Consider the following 13,458-nt stretch of genomic DNA (forward strand, 5'->3'; position numbering starts at 1 on the left):
TCCCCGGCGGGGCGCGCGGCCGGGGGTCTCCTCCTTCCTTCCCTCCGGTAGCGGGGTCTGCGGGGGTGGGGCGCCCTAAGAGCTTCGAGCTTTCCTCGCGCCGGGGTCTCAACCGTCGACGCAAACCGCGCGCGCGGACTCTGGCCGGAGTCCGTCGGCAGCCTCGGGAACCGAAAGCTGCCCGGCGGCCGGCCCGCCGCGTCGCTCCGCATGGGCAGCTACCTGGGCAGGCCGGGGTCCCCGCCCGCGTCCCCGGCCCGGGCGCGCGCCCCCGAGCGGCCGCCGCTCCCCCGGCCGGCACCGCCCCTGCGGCAAGTGCAGCGGGTCCAGCTGGTCCACCGCGCCCACCCCGCGCCGCGCCACCGGCCGGCCCGCAGGCCGCCCTGCTGGGGTCCCGGCGGCCCCGCGGCGGGCGGCGTCAGCGAGGCCTGGAGGCGCTTCCCCATGAAGAGGCCGCTCAACGCCATCGTGGGGCCGCTGCCGTCAGACTGGTGGGAGAGCTACTTCACGCGCAGCGTCTGGTCCCTCCGGCACCCGCGGGCGCCGTGGAGCCCGGTGACCGTCAGGATCGCGGCCCCCGAGCCCAGGGGGCCTCCCTCCGCTCGGCCCGTACACGCGATCCACTCCGCGGGGCCTTCGCCCTCCGAGAAGCCCCTGGACCCCTGTGCAAAGGAGACGGTGCTGCGGGCGCTGCGGGGGCGCACGAAAGGGACAGCGAGGTGGGAAGAGCTTCCGTGTCCCGGGGGCTTGCAGGGCGCGACACGGAGTCCCGACCCCTGGCCGTCCGCGTTTCGGCCCCTGGCGGGAAACGGGGTCCTCACGTCTTTCGTGCCCCGGCCCGGGCCAGTGAAGAGGAGCCGGGACCCCCGGGGCTCGGACCTCAGCGGGAGCCCCGCGGCCCGCGCGCCCTGGTGGGGCCCCCCGCGCTCCGGGAGGAACGCCATCAGCAGTTCGTACAGCTCGTCCAGCGAGCTCTGCGAGGCCTGGAAGAGAAGGGCTCCGGGGGCGTCCCTGCACACCCCAGAATGGCCAGTGAGAAAGAAAGGAAAGGGTCACCAGTCTCGGTCTCCAGGGCCCCCGCCACCAGCCAAGTCCCAGGGTCAGGAGACCCCGCTGTCCCCGAGTCCGCCTCCCCCGCTCGGCGCTGCAGACCCTGGAGACGACCCGGCCTCGCGGCAGAAAGTCGGGCTCGGGCGGAGCAACGAAGCCGGAGAGCATGCGCCCGCGGTCCCCGCGCGCCGTGTCCCCGCGCCGTGGTCCGCCATCCAGCCTTCGGCGTCTCCCGGCCAGCCGTCTGCGGGCGCAGCTCGATCCCCGGACACGGACCCGCAGTTGGGAAGCTTGGCGGAAACGCGGGAGCCTCCGCCGGCCTCGCCGCCGGCCGCGGGCCGGGCGGTCCCCGCAGCGCGCTCCCTCCCGACGGAACTGGGCGCGCGCTCCCGCGGCGTCTCCGGGTCAGAGCCCCGCCCCGGCACCTCTGATCCCAGGTCCACAGCCGCTGCTCCCGCCCCAGCACCGGCCACTGACACCACGAGGCCGCCCTCCGCAGCTCAGGCTGGCGGGACCCCCACGCCTCGTGAGCCTCCTGCGGTCACCCCTGCACCACTCACCGTGCAAAGCGTGTCCTCTGGAATGAGCGGCGGGGCTCCCCTCCTCCCTGTATCTGCGCCTCCTGGGGCCGCTCCTGCTGACCCCACGCCACACCCCATTTTGGAGCTCCCACCCAGGGCTGAGATTGGAGACTCCTTACAGTCCAGAATTTCAGCCACAGTTTCAGCTTGCTCACCCCCCGGGCTCTTGACTCCCACCTTCAAGCCTATCTTTGGCAGCCGAGGAGCCCTGAACACCGAGCCCAGGGTAGCTCCTTTCTCCTCTGAGCAGACCCATGCCCCAGCTACCCCTGCTGCCCCCCATCTCCTCCACAGCCTGGTCAAGGCTACGGCCGTGGTCATGTCCACCACCCCCGCCTCCACTTCGGACTCTTCTTTGGTGCCACCTGTGGATTTCGGTGCCGTGAGCGTCAGCGGCACCGTGGGCCACCCTTACCCCACCCCTGCTTCCTGCCACACGCTGCTTCTCCGGGCCTCCTGTACCTGCAGGGCCGGTCTCTCCCAGGCCGCAAGCTCCACCTTCCCTGCCCACCCGCGTGCTGCCCTCCCGACCGTCCACACAGTCACCATCTTCAGCCAGCTTCTCTCCAGCGCTGTCCAGATATCACCTAGTAAAAGCACTGCCAGTGTGGGCGGCACGGGCAGCCCTCTGCCAGCCTCGGCCTCGGCAGCCAGGAGCCAGCCTGCGTTAACATCCTGCATCTGCGGCGTGAGCTCGACACCCCCAGCACCCTCTGGGTCAGGCTCAAGGCCACCTTTCCCCCCCTCCCCAGGAGCCCCTCTCCAGCTGGCACCTGGGCCTACAGATGGGCAGAAGCAGGGCGCCCCCCAACCGCCCCTTGGCCCAAGGTTCAGTAGGTCTTTCAGTTTGGGGAAGTCAGCACTGGCATCCCCGATCCCAGCCCCCACCCCAGCCGGGCCAGCCTTCAGCAAGCCCGCGCAGTCCACCTCTGGGGGCCTGGCACCCTCCGCCTCCGCCTGCCACGTCCCCTCTGGCCCCCCTGGCATCTTGCCAAACTTTGGCAGCGTCCCAGCAGGGGTTCCCATGGGCCAAGCTGGCGCCACTGGCTTTGGAGCCGCCACCCAGGCCCACGCGAGCGGGGCTCGTGGCTCAGTGTTCGGCAGCACAGCCCCGCGGCCTTTTGCCTTTGGGGGGTTAGTGACCCCTATGGATTGTGGGGAGCCCGGGGTCAGTGCGACGGCCCCGGACATGCACTCCAGCTCTGGGGCATTCGGCACCAGACAGCTGCCAAGTGGGACCACGGGCACCGTCTCGCCCTTTGGAAAAGGCTGGAGCCGGAATGCGCAGGGCGTGGCGGGCCCGAGCCTGCCTTTCGTCTTGGGCACGACCAACAGCTCCTCAAGGAAGACCATGTCTGGGGGCCACGCCAGGGCCCAGGGCTTTGCTCAGAGCACCCGTGTCCCCAGGCCAGTTAAGAGAAGCAGCGGCCTTGGCCCTGGGATGCCCTCTCTGCCTGCGCAGGGTTCTGTTGGGAGAGGGCTTTTCAGACCATCGGCCTCTTCCTTTTCCATTGGAGCAAAATCAAAAACCCCCAGGACTCGGGAACAAGGCCATTCCCGAAGGCATCATGCCCACAAGAAATAACCCGTGTCCCCTCTCGCCCGGTCTGGGCCTCAGTATCGTGAAGAGCCTCAGTGCCTTCCAATTCTCTAACACAAACATAGCCCAGATTTAAGGTAGAGCTTCGCATATTCACCTCGTGGGTCCTAATCCATCGTCTAGAAAGCGGAGGACCAAGGTACCTAATGGTAACAGCGGAATGAAACTGGGTAGAACCAAACCTCTGGAGTTGAAGCAACTCGCCTTCTTGCCCACTCCTCTCCGTGAGGTGTGAGCACAGTCAGGACACCGCCGCTTGCTTTCTCCTTGGGAAAAGACCTGCTGGGAAGGTGGCGAGCACAGCCCACACGCTCTGGCATCCTGAGGGGGGGGAACAGATTCTCTCTAAGCCACAGCCTTTTACTTGGCCTAAGAAATGGTTCCCTTTCTCTTGCGCCCTAGGAATTTCTGCGCTGACTTCTCACTGCTTTGTTCTTCAGTGAGTTCCCGGAGGAGCTTTTGAGATCATTTGGCCTTAAATCAAATTTGGTGAAATCTGACCTAATTTTCCTTGACTGATCAACCCTCAAGGGCGCCGAGATAGGCTACTCTCGCTGGGTCCCTTCCTGCCACCAAGCCCCTTCAGTCTCTTCCGGGAGAGATCGGGCCCTAGCCCATCCTTTTCTCTGCCCATTTGGACCCTGAGAGCTTGGGAAGTCAAGACTCAGTCCGTCCGTCCGTCCGTCCGATCTCCGCGGTCACTCCTCCTTCCAGGAGAGGAAGGCCCTTGGCCAGTGTCCCACGAGGCTCGGATCTGTGCAGGGACGTGCTCTCGTCACCTCGCCCGGCACTACCGTGCAGGTCACACTTCAGGCTGAGCCTGGACGCGGAATGGCCCGTGGGAGCGGAGCCGTGCGGCCCGTGTGGGAAGGGTTCTGGCCCGTGGCCCACGCTGGGGGGCGGGCGCACCACTTACCGGCCGCACGCGTCATTCCTGAATTCGCCAGTGTTTTGACGTTAAGGACTGACTTCTCAGGGAGTAACGGGGCCTGGGAAGGGATTCTTCTCTCTCTACGTTATAGGTCATGAGCCTTGCAGTGCGAGCCAGAAATGCCCAAATTAGGGAACCAAAGTTTACACTTTTTTTTTCTTTTACTTTCTACCTCGTAAGGCCACCGCTCCACGCTCGCATCTCTCCGGGAGGGGCAGGCGGGGGGTGGGGGGACTTGTGCACCTGAGAACGAAAGGAAAAAGGGAAGAGCGGCAGACACTAGCCAGACCTCTGTTCTGTAGCCAATGGGAGGTCAGTGAGTGAGAACCTGGTGAAAAAAACAAAACAAGGCAAGAATGACTCCCACACTACATGTCTCCTGTTTTATGGATACCTTGGAAGAGGCCCAGTTGGAAAAATAATCTTCAATCACTTGATAAAATAAAAATAAAACTTTCAAATAAGTTTACGATACAGGAATTACTGTTAAACTCATAGCGAAAGAGATGTTGCCAAGCCCACCCAGTTAGTAAAGGCTAGATTTGGGATTCAGAGCATCGTGGCGCCAAAGTCCGTGCTCACCGCTCTCTCTCAGCAGATCGTCAGAGCTGGGACTGCACCACAGTTGAACTTTTTAAGGCATCCCCTGCCCCAAGATTGCCACCATACGTAGGGAGGGCAAGAGGAAAGTATAGGATTTTGTCTGCTGCCCTTTAACATGAAAATTTCACATTTTCCCAGGACGACGACATGCCTCGCGCCTTGCAGCAGACATTCAGAGGTGAAGGACGAGACGACTCCTGTTTGGGAAAATTAATTGAGTGGGGAGACTGCTAAGTAAGTCGGTGGGTCCAATACACACGCCAGACGCCAGGGGAATGGAAGCAGAGCAGAGGGTGTCTCATGCGGGACTCAGAACTCGAATTCTGTCCTAGTGCGTTCTGAGCACCAAGCGGAAAGGGCGCTGCAGGCCGAAGCCACAGCACGTGCGCAGGTGGTTCGGGAGGCAGCGGGTGTATTGGGGTCACCTGCGAGGGGACCCTGGGAGGCTTCCAGGCACGGCTGGGGCGAAGCAGGCAGACGGGTGCACGTCCACACCATGTGCAGTGTGGACAGGGTTCCAAACACGACGGAGAACAGGGCAAAGATTTTAAGCAGGAAAGAGACAACTTTGGGCATGACAGCTGTAGCTGTCACGTGAGATAGGAATCAAATGGGGACAGACTGGAGGTTTGGAGACACGGGAGACTGCGAAGACACCTGCAAATGTTAAAGATGTGAGTTCGAACTCGGTAGCTGACAGTGACGGCTAACCAGGTGGCTTGGTGACAGATCGCATGGGCGTGGGCAGAGGACAGAGTAAGAATGAGGGAAAGGGCGGGTGAAGACGGACACTCAGCCGCCGGGCTTGGGAGAGTGGGGAACACAGTTTGGGTGGAATACGTGGAATTTTGCATAGGTTGTGAAATGACTATGGCCTACGAAGGAAAGGTCCGACAGGCTGTTCAATCGATCGTTCACTCAGGAAACACGGCCATCTGACATCGCTTACTAGACCCTCTTCTCATACTGGGATGTACGAGTGACAGAGAAAATTCCAATTCTTGTGAAGCTTTGATCCTGGCTGGTGAGAAACAATAGGTCATAAACACGAGGGAAAGCGGCTTCTAGGCGGAGCGCTGGCAGCTGTGGTGGCGCGGGGCACAGCGTGGGGGGTTCAGCCGGGCCTTCGTGGGGTGCTGTGACGTCTCAGCCAAGACGGGAACTCGGTGCGTCGTCGCCATGCTGGGCTGTGAGGGAAGAGGCTCAGGCCGGGAGGAAAACCGGCCTCAGGCTCCAGAATAAGGCGCGGGGGGGGGGGGGGGGCTTTGGGGCAAAGCGATGGCCGGACACACTTTCAGGATTAGTCGGACCGCGGGCCGCGAGGAGGGCTGCGGTAGGAAGGGCGCGGGCGCACGCGGCCGGTGGGCGTCCGGGGCGGGGACTGACCTAATGATCCCCTGAGGGACATGAAGACCACTTTCCTGACTCGTGCCAGAAGGAGAAATGAATGACCCTGACAGAGATGGTCTCCACGGAGCCCCAAACCCAAGCCAAGGCCGCAGAAGAAACCACACAGACGCGGGAGCCCAAGAGCGGGTGTCTCGGGTTCATGCAGCCCTGGGCGGGGGGAGGGCGCGGTGCTGAGGCGAAGGCCCTTGGTCACACACGCTCTGCTGGGGACCGCGCCCCACTGCCGGGCCGTGGTCGCCTGGACGGCCTCTCCCGGAACCTCCCACGGCCCGGCCCCAGCTCCGCGCGCCGCCTCCCCTTCCTCATGACGTCGTTCTGACGCTTCAGTCTGGGGACCCCAGTGGACCCACGAGTTACTCCACGATAAAGGGAGCCCCTGCTGCCGCCTAAAAACACATCCACACAGAGGATTTTGTGGTTTGTGTTGTGATGCGCTTTCCCTGGCAGCCGCCTCAGCTTCTCTGGCAAAGCTCCTGGTGGCGTGAGTCGCAGGGCGGCCGCTGGGGCCCCCGGGCCTGGCTGCTCTGCGCTGCGCTGCTGCCCAAACGCTGACGCGCATTAACGTGTAGTTGTCTCGGGTCAAGAGTCTGCACGTGGCTGAGCCGGGTCAGCTGCCAGGGGGCACCCAGGGCGCTGAAGGCGCTACTTGTGGGGCTGTGATCTCCTCTGAGGCCTGACCCGAGAAGGAGGCATTTCGAGCACACCCGAGTGGTTGAGAGGATTCTGCTTTTTGCTACAGGCCTGAGGACTTCGGCTCCTTGCTGTCTGTCACTGAAGGCCGGCCACCGTGCTGGCCACCAGGGCCTCCAGCGTGAGGCCGCCGCCGCCGCTGGCCCCTCGCTTCCTCGAAGCCAGGAAGCAGGGGTGTGTGGGGAGGGGGGCAGCAGCACGACAGGCCGAGCAGGTGACAGGGTGATACCACCTCCTGTAACTTACCCCCTCGTCGTGTACACGTGGCCGCGTGCCGTCTGTCACCTTTGCCGTATTCCATCTGCTAGAGGACAGCACGCGGGTCCGGCCGGACTCGAGGGACAAGCCCACAGGGCGTGGCCATCGAGAGGGACCGTGGCCAGAGCTGTGTTGCCACAGTGGTTCCGCTGGCCGGTTCCTCTCCACCCACGATGCTTGTCCTACAGCGTCAAGGTCATGGAAAAGGGAAAACAAAACAAAACAAAAAACCCCTTGGGACCACCATTCATTCACGCCAAGACTGAGAACACTCCCGTTACTTACCAGAAAGCTGCCTCGTGCCACCTTGTCAGTCAGTGCTGCGTCCTGCAAACCAGTCCCTCTCTCATTCCTATCGCCACATAGTTTTGTTTGCTCTTGAACTTCATGTAAGTGGAATCATACAGTACATTCTCTTGGGTGGCATTTTTTTTTTTTTTTTTTGCCCAGCATGAAGTTTTTGAGATTTAATTGTGTTGTTATATATACAATAAAATTCACCAAAAAATATTGTTTTTATTCCTGAGTAGCATTCTATTTTATAAAATTTTTTAAAATGTTTTATTTATTTCTGAGAGACAGCATGAGCAGGGGAGGGGGGGATCAGAGACAGAGGGAGATACAGAATCTGAAACAGGCTCCAGGCTCTGAGCTAGCTGTCAGCACAAAGCCCAACACGGGGCTCGAACTAATGAACTGGGAGATCATGACCTGAGCTGAAGTAGGACGCTTAACCAACTGAGCCACCCAGGCACCCCGAATTGTATTTTATAAATGAACCACAACTTACCCATACAAGGGAATAAGACACCTGATTATGTCCATTGTGAGGAAACAGCACCACATGCCTCCCAGCTAGCAGAGTGGCGCAGCGGGAGCGTGCTGGGCCCATAACCCAGAGGTCGATGGATCGAAACCATCCTCTGCTAGGATTCCTGTTTTCTTCCCACGTTTCAGGGAGAGATGTGAAGTTGTAGAGATCTGTTTTTCATTCTCTACAACTCTTGTAATGTTTTTCCACCCCTCATCTAATCTCAAATGGGTAAATATTTTCCTTCAAAAGAGATGCAAACCTCTCTCTTCTTACTCGGGAAGAGGCAACAAATTTACCTTTAATTTCCAGTGGATCATCACTATATTTTTCAGAATACATGCTTGTCTTCAGTTATAGTTTTATATTTTCTTTACGCTTGAAAGAAAAACATTTTCATTGATTTCTGCCCAATGACTATATTGCATTTCACTTGGGCATCAGTCTCCTGCTCCTCCTCACCTCTTTATGTGGTCCTGTGCACGGTTTATCACACTTAGGTCAAGTTAATGGGACTGTTTGATGAATCCTTCGCTAAAGCAATACATGTTGTAATAATCACAAAGACACGATGTATAGGATTTTAAGGGCAAAACAGAAACAAAGAAGTTACATGTGAAATGGTAGAGAAAAAAAAAGAAGGAATGCATTAAAATAAAAAAGTGTGTGCATCAGGATCACATGGACAAATTCAGGGGGTGGAAATGGAAGTCTTAATAAGGTATTTGCAAACATGTGTTTATGAGGAAACACAAAATTACACAAATTTGCTTACAAAATGGAAGCAGTCTTCAGTGAGTCTCTACATTATAACAAGAAAATACAAATTCCTGTAACAACGAGGGCCTTAAATAATGAAAATGAAAATAAAACCCTATGGAGAAATAGAAGTAAGGTGAGGAGGGTAGGAGGGCCAGGGCAGGGGGGAGGGGGAGGTGCAGCTTTAATCCTTCACATTTAAAGGTGTGGGGCCTGACTTGTCACAGAATGTGGGGACAGTGTTGGAGCTGAAGTTCCATCATTTTGCAACCGCCATAGTAAAGATGGGATAAGGTGAGAATGATTAATGCATGCTAAATCCGAGGGGTAATCTGATGGGTCAAGGGCACACTCCCCCAAGGTGAGTCACTTTGGCATGAAGGTTATTTTGAATTAAAAAGCAATCAAAACCCAGCAGGTTCAGTAAAGCTCTGTTAAATTTTTTTTTGAAGTTTATGTATTTATTTTGAGAGATAGGGCAAGCAGGGAGGAGCAGAGAGAGGGGGAGAGAGAGAATCCCAAGCAGGTTCTGCACCATCACAAACCCTGAGATTATGACCTCAGCTGAAACCAAGAAAGAAGAAAAAATTTAAAAAATATATTTTTAATGTTTATTTACTTTTGAGAGAGAAAGAGAGACAGAGGGTGAGTGGGCGAGGGGCAGAGAGGGGGAGACACAGAATCAGAAGCAGGCTCCGGGTTCTGAGCTGTCAGCACAGAGCCTTCTCACAAACTGTGAGATCATGACCTGAGCCAAAGTCAGATGCTCAACCGACTGAGCCACCCAGGTGCCCCTAATAATTAAAAAAAAAAAAAAAATGGTTCTGAAAAAAAATAGAGAACTATATAGAGAAATGGAGATCGATGTGAAGATGGAGACTGAATCAGACAGGCAGGGAGGGAAAGAGAGGGAAGAAATGTTACAAAATGTTAATAGGTGAATCCCAATAAAAGGCATACAGACAGGTGGTTTTTGTACTATTCTTATTCTTACCAATTTTCTTTAAGCTTGAAGTTATTTCCAAGTAAAAATGTAAGACTCTTATGGCCGTTTGAAAAAGTAAAAAGGGAACAGCATAAGACACACTCATATTCTCACCGCTCAGGAGGGGAAGTCGGCATGACAAGGGACTGCGCCCCGGGTCCGCGCTGGGGAGGGTGTGGCAGCAGCAGCAGGTGTTGCTCTAAAAGGGAGCAAGCCGCCCTCCGCAAGGCTCGGTACCTGAGAGAGCGGCCAAGCCGACCGTCGGAAGTGGGTGGAAGATGTGAGGCCAGAAAGTTGCACGCCAAGGTGAGGTGTGCAAAGCTCACATCCACGTCCCCAGCACGCAGCTGGCATGGCCGACGAGGGTGGGATTCGAACCCACGCGTGCAGAGCACAATGGATTAGCAGTCCATCGCCTTAACCACTCGGCCACCTCGCCCCATGAGTACCTGGCTTTTAAAATACTTTATTTAAAGCCTTACTGTTAGCAAAGCTTTGTTCTTTGATCCTGAGTTGTGGCACTGTTTTTCAAATTACAGGCATTGCAGGGAGTTCTTACAACCAGTTCTTTCCGCCTCCTCCAGGTAGCCTTCCACCTTCCTTCTTAATCCTATCTCAGTCCACCTGGGTCTCCTGCCTCAAGTGTCTTCCTCCCTCAGTACTGACACTTGCCGTCCAGAATTTTATCCCGGCTTTATGTATTTTATGCTCAAAGACCCTATCCTGCCACTATGTCACAGGGAGCATAAATTAAAGCCTAAGTTTTACTTATTTCCAGTGACAATAAATCTATTTTCTGCTGACTTGAATTACCTTTGCCTTTCATAGTACCACTAGCTTGTGCTTTTGAGTAAGCGTGGGGCTTACAAAAGGTGTTTTTATGATTATTTAAGGTGCATTATTTAAAGTAGACTAATACATTTACTCTATCTAAATTTAATAAATAAATGACAGCAGGAAATAAAAGTGCTAGCAAAGAAGGGATTTGCAACCAAGTAAAAATAGCTTTAGAAAATATGGTTCTCTTTTGTTTGACAAAAGTCAAGGAGGATTTTCTTATGAGTCTGAACAAGTAAAAAAAATTAAAGCGCTAACTTTCCATGATACACATGTTCCCTTTCGTTTAGTGTGATGTTAGTCTGAGGTAGATGAGAAATTTGTCACCTCCTTCTCCAAGAAACCGTATAAAATGTGCAACTGAGACACAGCCCGGGTCCTGCTTACAGACAATACTTCCAGAATATTGGAGACACCAGTATTTCTAATTGTTCTTGTCAGCAGGGGATATTTTACTCCCCTCCCTCCCCCCCCTGCCCAGGTCACAGGCTGCAGAAGTCTGTCTCATAAAACATAAGAGACCATCATGATTTGCAGGGGGGTGTGGAAGTAGAGACAGCTCACATTGGTCAGGAGCAGGTGTGCGGTCGGGAAGGTACATTCCAGGAAAGTGTGTCTCTGTGACCCGCCATCCCCACCCTCTGGTCTCTGCAGGCGGCTCAGCATGTGAGCTTCCCTCGTCTTCAGTGACACTGGGGGGAAAAAGCCAACTTCAAAGTAGGTTAGTCAATGTTTTATTCATTGTCTCCTGAGAACCACAGCCAGGGACTCTATAGTTCAAATTGCTCTGAGGAGCTGCTCAGAAGCTGGTCAGCTCTCAGGGGATCGCAGGCAGGGAGGGAGGGGAAACTTGCATGGTCTCTGATCAAACCTTCGCACTCAAGATATAGTCTGTTTGGTTGTAAAAATTAAGATGCATATATTTCCACATCAATACTTGAAAAGCCCATAGATCATCTTAATACATATGCTTCTATCATATCTGATTGTCCAAAACATTGCTTGCATGCCTCCACTTGACTGGTTTTCTCTTTCCCGCTTTGGAGATCTCCTTGAGGCCACTGGGGACGGTCACAGAAGCCATACATCAGTCACCTACTGCTCTTGGTGCACAAGGGGCTCCCAGCTCTCAGAGCCAGACCAACTGCAGAGAGGGCCGAGGAGCAGTTGGGGGGCAAAGTCCTCAAGGAACCCGCATCTGGAAGGGCTGTGGCCCCGCGGAGCAAACACGGCTGTCCGGGGGGAAGAAGTCTCTGCATCAGCGCATTCCCCCCTTCTCTGGACGTAAACCTTGCTTGTGCAAACTGCAAGCATCACATCTACCGAGTATAGACTATCGTGGACTGGATCCCATCCCCCGACCCAGACTTTGAACTAGAGCTGCGGTTTCCGTGGTCTTGTCTGAGGACAGTTTGCTCTCCGCATAGCTCAACTACCCGGACCCATAGCTTAGGGGTAAATGCTTTTGTCAGTTTCCATCCTGACTTTTCTAGGCCCACGACCATCACCAGATTTTCTCTTGCTCCTCTCCCAGGCCATCTTTCCTCTCGTCTCAGTTTGCAGATCTTCTCTAGAAATTTCCAGTTCCAGCAAGCAAGGCTTGGGAGGTTTCCTTGTGCATTTCCTGCAGAGATTTCTCCTCCCCCGGCACCCCCTCCCCCAAACCAACTGTGCACCTCAGGCATTAAGCTCGCCTTTAGTTAGCGTAGAGGCCAAGGGCAGGCCACTCCAAAATGTGTCACTTTGGCTTGCAGATTATTTTGAGCTGAAAACAATCAAGGCCAAGAAAACGCAGGAAGAAACTTTGACACCCTCCCCTCCCCCAACTGCCTATCAGAACCTAGGGCAGGAAGAAAGCTACCAGCATGGAACGAAGTCATACTCTGAACTAGGGGCGTTAGACAGGGAGGTTTGATCACAGTTCCCTCCTTGTCCCCTTGTTTCTGAGTGGCCCTGCAAACGCTTGTTTACCAAATATTCATTCTTTTTTTTTTTATCGCCTGGTCAATCACTTCCCTTTCTCCTTAGTTCAGAAGAACATATACAACTCACTTTGCCTGTCTTTGGAATCTCATGTCTGTTTGGGTTCCCTGAAGTTTGAAATTAAATTTGATTTTCTCCTTTTCACTTGTCTCATGTGAACTAAATCCTCAGTTCAGCTAAACAACCTTGAAGGGCAGAGGACATTCTTTTTGTTCCCAATACTGGTGACTGCAGACAGGGACTCGGTACATGCGGCAGGAATTAGGTTGGACGCATTTGGGCGCAGGGACTCCTATGAAAAGGAGTATGGGCTGCAGAGAGGTGGAGGGAGGGTCCAAAAACTGGGAGCTAGAGAAGGTCCCACCGAGATTTGAACTCGGATCGCTGGATTCAGAGTCCAGAGTGCTAACCATTACACCATGGGACCCACCTTCCTGCGACTTTCCCTAAAGGCGTAGATGACCTATTTCTCCGTCCTTAAACCGGGTAGACAGAAGGGGGGAAACACATTGCTTTTCCTCCTGCGGGATAAAGTCGTGGACGGTCACCTGTTGCACACCTTCTGCCCCAGAGTCTTGCTGGAGAAAACCGGCTTCTAGACGTCAAGAACCCCCTCCCTTTCCTCCGCATTTCCCCCAGGCAGGTCCGGAACGGGGTGCCCCGAGCCCCTGAATAGGAGCACAGGTGAGGTCGTGACGCGGGCCGAGGCGCCACCGAGGCTCAGGCTTTGTGACAGGTGTCTGCATTGTTACGTCACGTGAGGCTCACACCCGCCCTGGGACATGGGGACACGGTCGCCGCTTTACCCGGGAGACACCCGAGGCCGAGCCCTGCGGTCCTTCGCTCCGCTTGGTCGTGGGAAGGAGACACTTCCGCGGGCCCTGCACCTGCGCGGGGTACCGGGGCCGGGGTGGGGGGTGGGGGGCCGAGGAGGGTCCCTGCGGCCCTGGGGCAGCTGTG

General features: G+C 55.7%; 1 protein-coding gene and 3 non-coding genes across 4 annotated transcripts; 2 read left to right on the forward strand and 2 right to left on the reverse strand.

Moving 5' to 3' along the window:
• Positions 1–210: 210 nt before the first annotated feature.
• On the forward strand, positions 211–4,066 carry POM121L2 (POM121 transmembrane nucleoporin like 2). Its single transcript, XM_039225385.1, has one exon. It carries the CDS (start codon positions 211–213, stop codon positions 3,214–3,216), a length of 3,006 nt encoding a protein of 1,001 aa, XP_039081316.1. The 3' UTR covers positions 3,217–4,066.
• A 3,914-nt stretch (positions 4,067–7,980) lies between these two features.
• TRNAM-CAU lies at positions 7,981–8,052 on the forward strand. Its single transcript has one exon. It is a non-coding gene; the product is annotated as a tRNA-Met (tRNA).
• A 1,983-nt stretch (positions 8,053–10,035) lies between these two features.
• On the reverse strand, positions 10,036–10,117 carry TRNAS-GCU. Its single transcript has one exon. It is a non-coding gene; the product is annotated as a tRNA-Ser (tRNA).
• Positions 10,118–12,853: 2,736 nt separating this feature from the next.
• On the reverse strand, positions 12,854–12,925 carry TRNAQ-CUG. Its single transcript has one exon. It is a non-coding gene; the product is annotated as a tRNA-Gln (tRNA).
• Between the last annotated feature and the right edge of the window lie 533 nt (positions 12,926–13,458).

Source organism: Hyaena hyaena, unplaced genomic scaffold, assembly GCF_003009895.1.
Source record: "Hyaena hyaena isolate Hyena2069 unplaced genomic scaffold, ASM300989v1 scaffold_2108, whole genome shotgun sequence".
Classification (NCBI taxonomy): domain Eukaryota; kingdom Metazoa; phylum Chordata; class Mammalia; order Carnivora; family Hyaenidae; genus Hyaena; species Hyaena hyaena.

Coding starts and splice junctions, on each gene's coding strand:
- POM121L2 (XM_039225385.1), top strand. CDS start 211: ATGGGCAGCTACCTGGGCAGGCCGGGGTCCCCGCCCGCGTCCCCGGCC.